General features: G+C 50.7%; 2 protein-coding genes across 17 annotated transcripts in view; both read left to right on the top strand.

Annotated features, from left to right (window-relative positions):
• Positions 1 to 3,398, top strand: part of CLIP1 (CAP-Gly domain containing linker protein 1) — a 67,005-nt gene extending 63,607 nt beyond the window's left edge. For all 15 annotated transcript variants that reach the window (XM_061466337.1, XM_061466323.1, XM_061466324.1 and 12 more), the window contains 3 exons: positions 375 to 424; positions 1,693 to 1,817; positions 2,448 to 3,398. In XM_061466337.1, the coding sequence (XP_061322321.1) occupies positions 375 to 424; positions 1,693 to 1,817; positions 2,448 to 2,670 (398 nt within the window). In that variant the 3' untranslated portion in view covers positions 2,671 to 3,398. The remainder of the gene's footprint in view (positions 1 to 374; positions 425 to 1,692; positions 1,818 to 2,447) is intronic.
• A 555-nt stretch (positions 3,399 to 3,953) lies between these two features.
• Positions 3,954 to 11,794, top strand: VPS33A (VPS33A core subunit of CORVET and HOPS complexes). 2 transcript variants are annotated; one of them, XM_061466320.1, is made up of 13 exons: positions 3,954 to 4,093; positions 4,243 to 4,308; positions 4,389 to 4,516; positions 4,879 to 5,068; positions 5,801 to 5,917; positions 6,356 to 6,530; positions 7,197 to 7,390; positions 9,023 to 9,149; positions 9,349 to 9,416; positions 9,903 to 10,040; positions 10,410 to 10,547; positions 10,692 to 10,860; positions 11,388 to 11,794. In XM_061466320.1, exons 1-13 carry the CDS (start codon positions 3,992 to 3,994, stop codon positions 11,579 to 11,581), a joined length of 1,806 nt encoding a protein of 601 aa, XP_061322304.1. In that variant the 5' UTR covers positions 3,954 to 3,991; the 3' UTR covers positions 11,582 to 11,794. The 2 variants fall into 2 exon arrangements, with proteins under 2 accessions (XP_061322304.1, XP_061322305.1); XM_061466321.1 differs by lacking the exons at positions 9,023 to 9,149; positions 9,349 to 9,416; positions 9,903 to 10,040.
• The last annotated feature ends 1,122 nt before the right edge of the window (positions 11,795 to 12,916 follow it).

Here is a 12,916-nt window from a genome sequence, read left to right as displayed (position 1 = left end):
GCCTCTCTCAGGCTGATCCTGGGTACCATGTAGGCACCGTACCAAAACCACCTACCTGGGCACAGGATGAGACCCCTGCACTTCATCCACTCATCCTTGTCTTATGTTGAGCTTCCTGAGCCCCATCCCATCTCAGCATCAGAGGAGCATTCCCCAGTGGGTTTGTGAACCTCAGCTGTCACCTACACACACATTTTATATATTTAATAAGTAATGTGCAGTATTTAATACGCAGCAGCCAAAACAGTTCCCCCCAAAAGTCACCCTGGCCTTACAGTGAGTGATCAGAGTAGGACTAGAGATTGACGTGACTTCAGTTCTGGCTCGGGCACTGTGTGTGTCATCTTATAGCTTGGTTTTCTTTTCCTTTAAAGGTGACATTGCTGCTAATCTACTGCAAGATGAGATCGCAAAGGAGAAGCAGGTATGTGATGTGGAACAGCAGCACAAGAACCCAGCCACGCGTCTGCAGGCATGGGAGATGCTTTTCCAAAGACAGTTCCTGACAGATTCTGTAAATCAGGATGATTTATCCTGTAACCACCTGCTTCTGAAGGGAAATATGAATGACAGGGAATAATAAGAACTGAGGGATGAGGGATACTGGGGAAGGTAGCTCTGGTGACTGGAGGAGGTGAGCAGGAAAGCAGGGTGGCAGGCTCTGGTGTGCAGCCCATTGGTGGAGCTGCTCCCTGGATTCTTTCCAAGGGTTTCTTGGGTGTGAATGAGGAATGAGGTGGGAGCCACCTGAACCTGCAGTGCTGGGGAATGGGCAAGCTGAGCTCCTGCAGTTGGAAATGTTGGTCTCTGCTGCTGACCTGCAGAACTTCCCTCAGAACGAGGGTCTGTGCATGCAGTGGAGCGAGGAAGCTGCTCAGTTCACACGTGCTGGGTAACAGGAGCAATGTGTGTCAGAGTATGATCATGAACTTGTGAAGTGCTGCCACGTAACAGGCAGCCTGTGACGACGAGTGCCTAGGAGACAAGGTTGGAATAGAAGCACCTTCTGCTCGTGACTGAAGTCCTTGTTAGATCCCTGATGTCCTTCCTAGTGCGTGCAGAGATCAGAAGTCTCTAATTAACACTCACTAACCACCAATCTTTTTCTGTTTTTCTGCCTCCTTGAATTCCCCTGCTGGTGACAACCCTTCCTCCCAATCAGCACGAGGTTTGTGCCACTTCTTGGCTTCCTTTCTCGTATTCACTGTGTGAAGTTTGCATTGCTCAGTTATGTTCAGCAATGCTCTGGCTTACAGTCTCTGTGGGCGATGCTGATAGGTGTGCTGTGCTGTCCCACTGCCCCTTGGGATGGCTCCAGGGGTATCCACCAGAGCTGCAGGCTCAGGGGAGCAGGGACATGGTTCTGATCAGAATTAGACATGGGATCTGTGTTTAAAATGTACCTTAGAAAAGGAAGTCGAGCGGTCAGGGGTGGCTTGAGACCCACCAAAGGCTGTCAGAGGGGTTGGCTGGGAGGAAGAGCCTGGCTCCCTGGGTGGAAATCGTGCTGGGGGTCTTGGAGGTCCTTTGGGATGTTCCTGTGTCCTGTCTGTGGGAGCTCTGTGTAACCCAGCAGTCCAGTGGTAAGAGTTAATGCAGGGCTGTGCAGGTCAGTCTGAGGGTTACTGCTTTGTTGCTTGGTTTCTGTGAAGCAGAGTCCTCAACCTGCTGACTCCTTCTTGACTATCATAGATCGACTTCCTGAATTCAGTGATAGTGGATCTGCAGAGGAGAAACGAAGAATTAAACTTGAAAATACAAAGAATGTGTGAAGCAGCCCTCAACGGCAACGAAGAGGAGATAAATAACTACGACAGGTATAAATCCTACAGGAAACCTTGGCTTGTGTTGGGAACTGTTGGTAGCAGTCAGATTTGAGCTGCGCCAGCCTGGTGGCAGCTGCTGGGAAGGAAAATCATAGCATGCCCTTGAATTTAGCAATTGAATCCAGCCCTATTTCAGGCCCAGAATGATTCTTTGGTTATCAGTCACAAGCACTGATGTATCATAATAGGCTTGTTGTCAGTCACGGTTACGTCTGGCCATTTCCAGGTTGAGGAGGAGCATTTTTGCTCTCAGGAGTCCAGTAACTACTCTGAGAGGGGGAGATCCAGTCTGGAGAAATGGCACTAAAACCTGTCTGATGGATTGTGACCTCAGATCTGCCCTCTGAAGGGAAAGAGCAACCAGTTCGTGTGATTCTTTTCTAAACAATGTCTGTATCTGTGCAAATACACCAGCGGAGCAGTCTGTTCAGTCAGTGTCACAGTGTAAGGGGTTACGGGGTACTTGAGGTGTCTGAAGATCTTCAGAAGGGGTTTGGTGATTTATGGTCTTGCTTGACTGCTCCGGCGTTCCCCTTGGTCTCGGTAACGGGCAGGGGAGGGACTCAGGCCTTTCACCCTTATGAGCCCCCTGCCTGACTTGTGCTGGTGCCGCCCTTGCAGCGAGGAGGAAAGTTTGTCCAAGAAGAAACCGCGCCTCTTCTGCGACATCTGCGGCTGCTTCGACCTTCACGACACCGAGGACTGCCCGACGCAGGCGCAGATGCTGGAGGAGCCGCCGCACTCCGCCTACCACGGCAGCAGGAGGGAGGAGCGGCCCTACTGCGACACCTGCGAGGTGTTCGGGCACTGGACGGCCGACTGCAACGACGACGAGACCTTCTGACGGCCGGACCGAGCCCTCGGCAGCCACTGACCACCACCAGCATCGCCCTGTGCTGAAGGGCAGGGAAGGGACGACGTTTCTTGCCCCTCCCGCTCCCCTTCCCCTTGGCCCATCGGCTCCATGCTCAGTGCATTGATAACTGTTTCACTCCTCCACTACTCAGTGCCCCAGATCTCCCTTTAACAAACTTTTAAGTGGAATATAAATAAATGATTTAACAAATGACTTTATGCTGTTTCTTCCCAGGTTCTGGGTTTGTCCCCACTCTTAACAAGAAATGCCCTCGTGCTGTTGCATCTGTTGATGGGAAAACGTGTATAGGAATGAAGCACTATAGTTATATTAAAGCTTATTTAAATACCTTAAAATTATGCTGTTAATTTTCCTATTTGCACTAAACCATTTTAAGGCTGAATTTGTACATTTAGATTTTTAAGCTGTTTCTTTTTTTCTTGGACACTGGACTGCGTTTGAGAACCGTTTCCTTTGTTTTCCTTGACTCCTGTGGTTGTGATTTTGCTCAGTGAACGTGAGCTCCGGGCCGTGGTTTGGTGAATGTGAATCGTGGAGCAGGTAAGAACCGGAGCTGCTGCGGCGGGGCTGCAGCTCTGCCCCGCTCTGGTGTGGGACCCCTCATGGTTTGCATTCTTTCAGCTTCTCTCTAGCGTGTGCGTGACGTGTGTGTGTAAATATGCAGATATATATTAAAGTTATATTTTGGAGAAAAAAAGGAGGAGCTGTGTTTTCTTTCCTACCTTTTGGTGCTGTCAGGAAGGGGACGTGCTCCACGTGGGACACAGGTGACCTGTGAGTAAACAGAAAGAGAAGCCTTAGCAGCACTGAGGGATGGGAATGGCTGGCTGGAGTGTTGCTGCCTCCAAACCCCAGCCAGAAGCTTGAGGAATTAGAGGTTAAGACATTCTTTACTCTAAGGGTGGTTCCCTTAGAATCCTGCCTGATAAATGATGTTGGGTTTCCCTTTGGAAGGAAATACCTGCTGGAAAAGGCGATGCTGAAATTGCAGAGGTGTCGGGAGGAGCTGTCGTGTACAGCAGCTCTTTCCTCTCTCTGTGTGTATATACGCATGCATTCTGTAGCTGCATGAAGAGTTTTAATTGGCAGCCCCATCCCGGCCAGGCTGCACGGGGCTGGGAGCCCCCTGCCCCCTGCCAGCCCATCCCCAGACCCCACGGATTCGGTGCAGAACACGGGCTCACCCACCAGAGGGCGCTGTGCCGCCGCGCAGGCTCCGCGTTGCTCCCGTCACGTGACGCGCGTCACGTGACGGCCGCCGTCACGTGAGCTCGGCGGCGGTTCCGCGATGGCGGCGCACCTGAGCTCGGGGCGGGTGAACCTGACTGCGCTGCGCGAGGCGGGGCGGCGCGAGCTGCGCGAGTTCCTCGACAAGTGCGCGGGGAGCAAGGTGCGGGGGGGGAGGGGAGGGGTGCGGGGGGGGAGGGGAGGGGTGCGGGGGGGGAGGGGAGGGGTGCGGGGGGGGGGGAGGGGCAGCGGCGGGACCGCTCTGACCTCCCCCCGTGCTCCCTTCCTCCTCCCCCCCCCCCCCCCCCCCAGGCCATCGTGTGGGACGAGTCCCTGACCGGGCCCTTCGGGCTCATCGCGCAGTACTCGCTGCTCAAGGTAAAGGCGGGGCGGGGGGGGGCTCCGCGCCGTGCGGGTGCTGCGGCCGCTTGGAGCTGACGCGGTTCCCCCCCGCCCAGGAGCACGAGGTGGAGAAGATGTTCACGCTCAAGCCGGGCCGCCTGCCCCAGGCCGACGTCAAGAACATCATCTTCTTCGTGAGGCCGCGGCTGGAGCTCATGGACATCATCACCGACAACGTGCTCAGGTACGGCGGGCGCGGGCTGGGCCTGGAGCCGCCGCACCGGGTTTGTCACCTCTGGGCCGGAAGGAGGCTGCTCTCAGGGCTCGGGTTGGGGTGTGAGGCGCCGCAGCGGGTGTCGCTTTGGGTCGTGATGCAGGGGTCATTCCTTGCGGGCAGGCGCACGTTCCTTCGGATTAGCTGGAATGATGTGTGCTTTGATTGAAGAGAACCGCAGGAAAGACTCGCCCGGGGTTCAGTCCTGTGGGTGCACGTGGTAAACAATTCCAGGGCTAGTAGCTGAAATGGGTAACAACAGCCACATGCAGCGTTCCCGTTCCGCTGACGTTGCGTGCCCGCAGCCCATGCTCTGTGCTGTGACTCCACAGGGAGGACAGAGGCCGCTCTCCCCAGAGGGACTTCCACATCCTGTTCGTGCCGCGCCGCAGCCTGCTGTGCGAGCAGTGGCTGAAGGAGCAGGGCGTGCTGGGGTCCTTCATCCACCGCGAGCAGTACAGCCTGGACCTCATTCCCTTTGACGGGGACCTGCTCTCCATGGAGGCCGAGAGTGCCTTCAAGGTGAGCACTCGTCCGAGGAGAGCCATGCTGTGGTTTTGTGCTGTTGGGGTTCGGTCCAAAGGCCCTCAGAGGGTTTGTCAGTGACTGCGCATCAGGGACAGGCCTTGCAGAGCAGACGTGGCCTGATCCCAGTGCTGCACTGAGCCGTGGCTGCTCTCTACCGGCTGTAGCTGCCCGTGCTGTTTGCACACATTGAGCACTCGGGAGGATTAAAATACTTGGTTGTTGCAAACAGTCAGCACTGTTTGTGTCAGTGCACAGCCAGACAGCCACACATAATGGTTAATGCTGTGCTCTAAACTGCACCAAGAGCTTACAGCTGTCACGTACCAGCGGCGTGTCCTGTTCCCTCAGAATGCTGTGTCTGGGGACAGCAAGGTCCGAGAGTTTCTTTGGCCGTTGCTGACTTGTTAAGCATAGCCCAGAGGACACGCTGGGGCTTGCTGCTGCTTGTCGGTAGCTGTGGTGAGGTGCTGTGTGCTTGGATCAGCCTAGATTAGAGGGACAGACTCTCTTCCTTCTCTCCATCAAACTGGGAGTGGTATGGAGTTCAAAATCACTGCAGTATCTATCAGTGATCCGATGCAGTGACAGCACAAATAGGGTTTGTATCTGTCAACAGCCACAGTCTTTTCCCAGCCTGTGTCTCCTCTGAACTCTTCACAAGGACCACATTCTGCTGGGGAGCTGCTGTGCGAGCACCTTCCATCAGGAATCCCTCTTGTTGTGTAGGAATGTTACCTGGAGAGCGACCAGACGAGTCTGTACCACGCAGCAAAGGGGCTGATGACGCTGCAGGCTCTGTACGGAACCATCCCGCAGATCTTCGGGAAGGGCGAGTGTGCTCGGGTGAGGCAAATGGGAAATCCCATCTTGTTCTGTGGGACCGCCCCTGGGGCTTCTGAATCCAGCCAGGGACCCCTCTTGTCGTACCGGAATTTCAGGATCATGGCTGCAGGTCCAGGCCATCCCTGGCCAAAAGAACGCTCTTTGCTGTTCCAGAAGTCTTCCCATCAGGAGGATTCAGCTGTTTTCATGTGCTTTTTGCTCACAGGGGCACTGCCTTTGTGTTCTTTCTGTGGAGTTTTAACACTTGGTTGCTGGTGTCACAAGGGCTGAATGAAGTGGGAAATGTGTAACCTGCTGCCCATGCCTTGGCTTTCTCCTCTCTCCCTGTAACCCACTTCTCTCTGATCAACCCGTGGTTTAGCTGGTACCTGTCCCTGTTACATCAGATCCATCCCTGGTGGCCTGCCCCATAACCAGAGGGATGTGGTGTCTTTCCAGCACGTGGCTAACATGATGATCAGGATGAAGCGTGAGTTCCCTGGGAGCCAGAACTCGATATTTCCTGTCTTTGACACCCTCCTGTTGCTGGACCGCAACGTGGACCTGCTGACACCGCTGGCCACGCAGCTCACCTATGAGGGGCTCATAGATGAAATCTATGGGATCCAGAACAGTGAGTACTGCAGAGCAAGGGGTCCCCAGGCGGGCTGAGGAGTCTCAGGTGCCTTTCTGCTTCACTGAATGGCTCCCATGTGGGAGCAGCTCACTGGAACTTGGTGCAGGGATGGTTCAGTCCCAAGCTAGAGCTCCTAAAGATCAGCCCTGGCTCTCTTTGCACAGGAAGGGAAGGTGAGAGCAGGGTTTGGTTCCTTGTGGATGCGGGCTGGGGGCAGGCACAATGGCACGGAACATGCGGTGTGGGGGTACAGATGTTAGCGTGTGCTTCACCCTCCAGGCCGCTGAGCTCAGGTACCACACTGTGAGAACAGGAACAGTTTGTGAAAGGCTGTTCAGAGCGGTCTCTGCCTCTTCAGGAGCTACAAAGAGTAACTCCCAAGAGGCACTGATGGGTTTTATTCCCTCCTGCTGTAGCGACTGGAAGGCTGCCTCCAGGCCTTGTTGAAAGTTTGATGGTTAGCACTTGGGTTCTGATCATGTCTGTGTAGGTCTCTGAGTCCCTGGGAGAGTCTGTCCTTAATGAACCCATATGCACTGAGCTGCCTGGGAGTTTCTATTAGCTTTGCTGCTCAGGCCCGCTTCGTGCTCAGGGGACACATTTCCTTATCTTTACTTCTGCTGAAGTTCCCCTCTCTAAGGGTTATTTCTCTGTATTTGGTAGCTTATGTGAAACTCCCTCCCGAGAAGTTTGCCCCAAAGAAGCAGGGTGAGGGTGGGAAAGATCTCCCCACAGAACCCAAGAAGCTCCAGCTCAACTCTGCTGAAGAGCTCTATGCTGAAATCCGAGACAAGAACTTCAATGCCGTGGGGTCAGTGCTGAGCAAGAAAGCCAAGATCATCTCTGCAGCCTTTGAGGTGAGGCCTGGATCCGACTGTGCATCCCTTGGGCATTTTTGTTGTCAGATAAGTCACAGGCTGCATTGAGCAGGGCTGTGATCGGCAGCTCAGGCTGTTGCCATGGAGTAATCCCTCGGCCAGATCAAAACCAGGGAGTCTGTTTTAGCATCCTGGTCAATTCCACTGTTGTTGCCTGTTAAATGAAAGGTCCTTTTCCCTCTGTATTCACTGAGGATGCAGAGAAAGGGCTTTAAGAAACATCACTCCAGAATGTGCATTCGTAGAGCATTAAGCATTATCGCTGGTGTAAAAAACAACAGGAATGTGAGAGCAACACTTGCCTTCTAGGAGGTTTGATCTGGCAGTTCACACGTGTCACCTTGGATAAAGGTGGAGGGTGCTGTGGGCTGCGTCTGTGGTTTTGTTGAAAAACATGCTGTTGATGGTTCATGTCCCAGGTTTCTGCTTGCAGACTTCAAGAGGCCCTGTTACACTGTTTGATTGTGTTCCCTTGGGGTTTTTCTTTGCCTCTTCACTTTGGCCACATTTAAGACAAGGCAGTGGTACCTTAACTGAAGTAGGGCGTGCTCAGCCTCATCCCCTAGTAACTGTTATTGCAGTATTAAAGGTGAAGGTGCTAAAGATGGATTATTCATACTGGTTGTTAAAAAAAGAGGGAACTTAAACTGTCAGAGGTAATAGGTGATAATGAAGCAGTGGCACATTGGCAGCAGAGGACTCCTTCATTGCAGGCTGCGTCATTATCACCCTCCTGCCTGCACTTGCCCATTTAAATCCTCCACATGAGTCAAATGATTATTTTTATTCCAAGTTGCAGCAAGAGGCACAAATGAAACAGTCCAGAGACTGCTCTGAGAGCTGAAGTCTGCACTGTGCTTCATCAGATCCTTGCTCTAAACCTGGGACATTGTTACAGCCAGGTACAGTGAATGGCAAGCTCCTGCTCACGAGGGACACAGACCCCACCAACCCAGTTCCTCAGCACCTTTCACTACTGTTTGGGGGGGAAATGTCTCCATCTCTGAGTTCTTTTGCCTACAGCATTGTGTTTACTAGAAGCTAGCAAAGTACCTCATCTTTGCCTGAAAAAGGTAGTTTTGCTGGGAAACAGGAGCAGAGAGTGATGGCTGAAGCCTGATAAAGATGGAGAAAATCAGATGTTAGGAAGAAATTCTTTACTATGAGGGTGCTGAGGCGCTGGCACAGGGTGCCCAGAGAAGCTGTGGCTGCCCCATCCCTGGCAGCGTTCAAGGCCAGATTGGACAGGGCTTGGAGCAAGCTGCTCTAGTGGAAGGGGTCCCTGCCTGTGGTAGGGGTTGGAGCTGGATGAGATTTAAAATCCCTTCCAACCCAAACCATGATTAGAAGTGACTGACAACACTGGCAGAATGGGAAAACCCAGCCTAATGATCCTGTTCTATGTCCTCCCTCTTCTAATGAGCAAAGTGCTTTTACAGGTAATGCTGTGGCATTAGTGTAAGCATTTAAAGCATTTTGTCTAAAAGGCTGTGTCTGTCTAACAGCATCTGCTGTTGCAGTGAGTACAGTGAAAAACCTTGTGATGATACAGTGATCTCGGTGGTGTTACTGCTCTGAACAAGCCCTAACCTAAGTGATGGCTTTCTTCAGGAGCGCCACCACGCAAAGACCGTTGGAGAGATCAAGCAGTTTGTCTCACAGCTGCCACACATGCAGGCAGCAAGAAGCTCTCTAGCAAACCACACCTCCATTGCAGAACTCATCAAAGACATCACCAGTGAGTAGTCCTTCATCATCAGTGAGTGTAACAGTTGTTCTGACTCATTTCACCACAGCAAGATGCAAGACAACTTGATGGACTTTATTCAGCCTGGCAGAAATTGGCTTTGCTCCATCCAGTGCATCTCTGCTGAAATGTCAATGTAGGAAATAAGCTGTTGGTTGCTGTTCTACTGATTTTCATTCTTTTCCCAAAGCATCTGAAGATTTCTTTGATAATTTAACGGTGGAACAAGAGTTCATGTCTGGAATAGACACAGACAAGGTAAGTAGATAATGACAATTTGTGACTCTTAATGTCTTGAAAATAAAAACCCCAAACCAATGTATTTCTCTGGGTTATTTTTCCATTTGGGGTTTGGTTGTTTGTTTTTTTTGCTAGAGGAAACATCTGCTGTAGGTGATGTCTGTCTCCTTCCAGTGTCAAGGCTGGGAGCTCTCGTGTGCATCTCCTTGCACATTTGCAGTTTGAGGAATCAAGGGAAGATTGAGGACTGGTAATCAGGATTTTTTCAGTGCATCAGATAAAGTTTAGCTATTGACTGTGGAATTGTTGTGCTTCAGAGACACAGGGTGGAACCAGAGCTGGGTCACTGATATACTGGTCTTGAGGTGCCTGGAGAGCAGCTGCCCCCTCTCTCTATTTCAGAGATACTGGGCAAAACCAGATCTTTCATTCCAGGTCTTGTAGGCACTTCAATAGGTCTTTAAATAATAGCTTATGTATTTTTATTTATCTTTTTAAAAATAGGTTAACAATTACATTGAAGACTGCATAGCTCAAAAGCATCCATTAATCAAGATCCTACGCCTCGTCTGCTTGCAATCTGTGTGCAATAGTGGACTGAAGCAGAAGGTTCTGGACCATTACAAAAGAGAGATTCTCCAGGTTGGGCTGGAACTTTTGGATCCACAGATTTCTAAGAAAATCCCACCAAATCCTCAGCTCTGCTTTAAAATACATTTGTAGTTTAGACAGACCCATCTTGTACATGGGCCATGCTGACTGCCAGCGTGTGCAGAGGGAATACTGAGGCTTCTGTGTGTGCTGACAGCAATGGCTCAGGAGGTGCTGATATATTTTACAACATGTAGATACAGAGGGGTTTTACATCACTGCACTTTTTACTATCATGATTTAAACACTTCAGATTAACCGAAAAGCTTTTTAAAACTAACATCTTTGCCTTTATATTTTTTAAACACTCTGGTCATGGATTATTGACGTGCTATTAAAAGTGAATTCTTCATATTGCAGACTTATGGCTATGAACATATATTGACCTTAAACAACTTGGAGAAGGCTGGACTCCTGAAACCTCAGACAGGCGGTAGGAATAACTACCCAACAATCAGGAAAACCCTGCGCTTATGGATGGATGATGTCAATGAACAGGTAAACAGACACCTCCACAGCGAACATCACATCCAACAACACAGAATTGGGTGCAGCAGGAAAACCTGCATCTTTCTTTAATTATTACTATTTTATGGTGCTGTTTTGCATCTCACCCACTGCTCGCACTCTGCTCTCCTGCAGAACCCCAATGATATCTCCTATGTGTACAGTGGCTATGCACCGCTGAGTGTCCGCCTGGCACAGCTACTGGCTCGCCCAGGGTGGCGGAGCATAGAAGAGGTTCTGAAGATGCTGCCAGGTCCCCATTTTGAGGAGAGGCAGCAGCTACCCACTGGCCTACAGAAAAAGCGTGAGTTTTGCTTTGTTTTCCCATTTTTGAAAGGGAGATGCATGTCTGCGTGGCATGCAGGGCAATGGAGAGAAGCAAACTGAAATCAGAGTCTAGGCACCTGTCTCTTCTCCCTGTCCCAGCATTAGGTCTACCAAAGCTATTTTGGACAGATAGCTTCCTGGCCTCTTTAAAACATCCAGTCACAAACTCAGCCTGCTGTTAATGCACAGCACCATGTGCACTGAAGACAACAGAGCCATACATGTTTTAACTTCTCATGAGAGTACTTAAATAAGCCCTAACCTTACACTGTGAGTTTAATAACTAACATGACTGTGCACTCTCTAGTCTTAAGCCTGGGCAGGCAGGAGCGCATCCTCTAAAAAGACTCCAGAGCTGGGAGGAGAGTCTGCATTTCTGGGCCTAGTGCTTTGCCCAATAGGTTTCTCCTCTAATTCTAGTATCTTTATTTTAGTTTAGGTTATTTTGAGTCTGCCTGACAGTTGATGTAAAACTACAACCCATAAATGTCTCTGAACACACAGGTCAACATGGTGAGAACAGAGTCACTCTGGTGTTCTTCCTGGGAGGGGTAACATACGCAGAAATTGCTGCACTGAGATTTCTGTCCCAGATGGAAGATGGAGGCACAGAATATGTCATTGCCACTACAAAACTGATCAATGGGACAACCTGGATGAAATCCTTGATGGAAAAACTGGAGCCTGCCCCATTCTAAGGTCTGTGGTAAGAGACAGTGAAGGTGAGAGGCCCTGTGGACAAGCACATCAACTTCTGGTCTTTTGGCATGGCTTGAACATCGGGGAAACAAGACAGTGCAAGAAGCTCTCTTTGAGACCAGCTCATGATGCGGTTACCCTCATCCCTTTCTGCACTTGGGTTCCTACTGTTTGTGGAACTTCTAGTAGTCAAAGTAGCTCCTTTTGAGCTGTTTCAGAGCTGAAAGGCACTAACAGTGAAACAAACAGCTCCTGGTCTGGATTGGCAAAGAAGTGATGGGGTGGCAGGGATTGGGCCTGGTGCTTCCATTTGGCAAATTGCTGCTTTTTTTCTCCCCTTTCAGTTTATTTGCAGCAGGAAATGTGATTATTCCTTTGTTACCCTCCTAAGGTGCTGAGGAGGCAGGATGTTTTCTGTTCCTGCTGTCACACCAATATTCCCAGCTGACTCCACAATGGAAAGAGAACTCCTGTAAAGGGGAAGCAGTAACTTTTTCACTGCCTATGTTTACAAACTTCCCAGCTCCCAGGCATCCAGAATAATGCAGCTGCAGGGCACGCTTGCCCTGTGCTGGCTCTTACAAGCTGGCTGTTATGGTGACGTACCTGTAGGCCACACTCAAGTCCACTGTCCTGCACACTTTGGCCAAGACGTTTGTTGGGTTTCCTGCAGCAACAGCTAAACCTTGAACTATCCACATGCACGTCAACAACACTGACTATGAAAACAAGCAACTGCACCCAAATTATGAGGGAGATGCTTGAGCCTTTCACTGCAGTCGCCTTCTAAAGGCTTGTTTGTCCTGGGTACACCCACCTGACTCAGGAAAGCTACTCCAGGGTATAAATTACATCAGTATGTCAAAAGCTTATGTCTGAAGACACAAACACTCCCTGCATGGGACTTGGGCCAAAAATAGCTATGTCAGTGACCTAGTAAACAGTGGGTTTCAGACACTTCTTCACTCTCCCTGTTCAGTTTATAAACTGTGGAACTTGCTGCCACAAGCTATTACAGAGCTCAACATCATAAAATGGAATTTTCCATGGTCTTGGTGGCAGGGCCCCTGGCATTTCTGAGCCAGCGTGTGCTAGAGGCTGCTTCAGCTCTTGGAGACTTGGCCTTGCTAATGGCCAGGGTATGGAAAGGCAGAGCAGGCTCCTTTCTTAGGCCTGTGCAGCTGCCACTGCCAGAGCCCGGTGCTGTGCCTCAGCCCTCTCGCTCCATGGTCACCATCACTACTCACATGCTTCTCCAGCAACCACTGGGGACTGGTTTAAATAGCGAAAAACAGCTGAAAAAAACCCATCCCGCACCTTAAGTCACTCTCAGC

This window comes from Pezoporus flaviventris, unplaced genomic scaffold (assembly GCF_033815535.1).
Source record: "Pezoporus flaviventris isolate CSIRO_AGI_PZ_B2104156 unplaced genomic scaffold, CSIRO_AGI_Pfla_v1 ptg000041l, whole genome shotgun sequence".
In the NCBI taxonomy this organism is placed as follows: domain Eukaryota; kingdom Metazoa; phylum Chordata; class Aves; order Psittaciformes; family Psittacidae; genus Pezoporus; species Pezoporus flaviventris.
Note: the sequence above shows the minus strand (reverse complement) of the source record. Positions and strands in the feature narration are given on the sequence as shown.

Excerpts from the sequence above, each read along its gene's own strand:
- VPS33A (XM_061466320.1), top strand. The coding sequence starts at position 3,992 with ATGGCGGCGCACCTGAGCTCGGGGCGGGTGAACCTGACTGCGCTGCGC. Across the intron at positions 6,531-7,196 it reads AATCTATGGGATCCAGAACA|CTTATGTGAAACTCCCTCCC; the intron begins GTGAGTACTGCA and ends TGTATTTGGTAG. Across the intron at positions 10,861-11,387 it reads CACTGGCCTACAGAAAAAGC|GTCAACATGGTGAGAACAGA; the intron begins GTGAGTTTTGCT and ends CTGAACACACAG.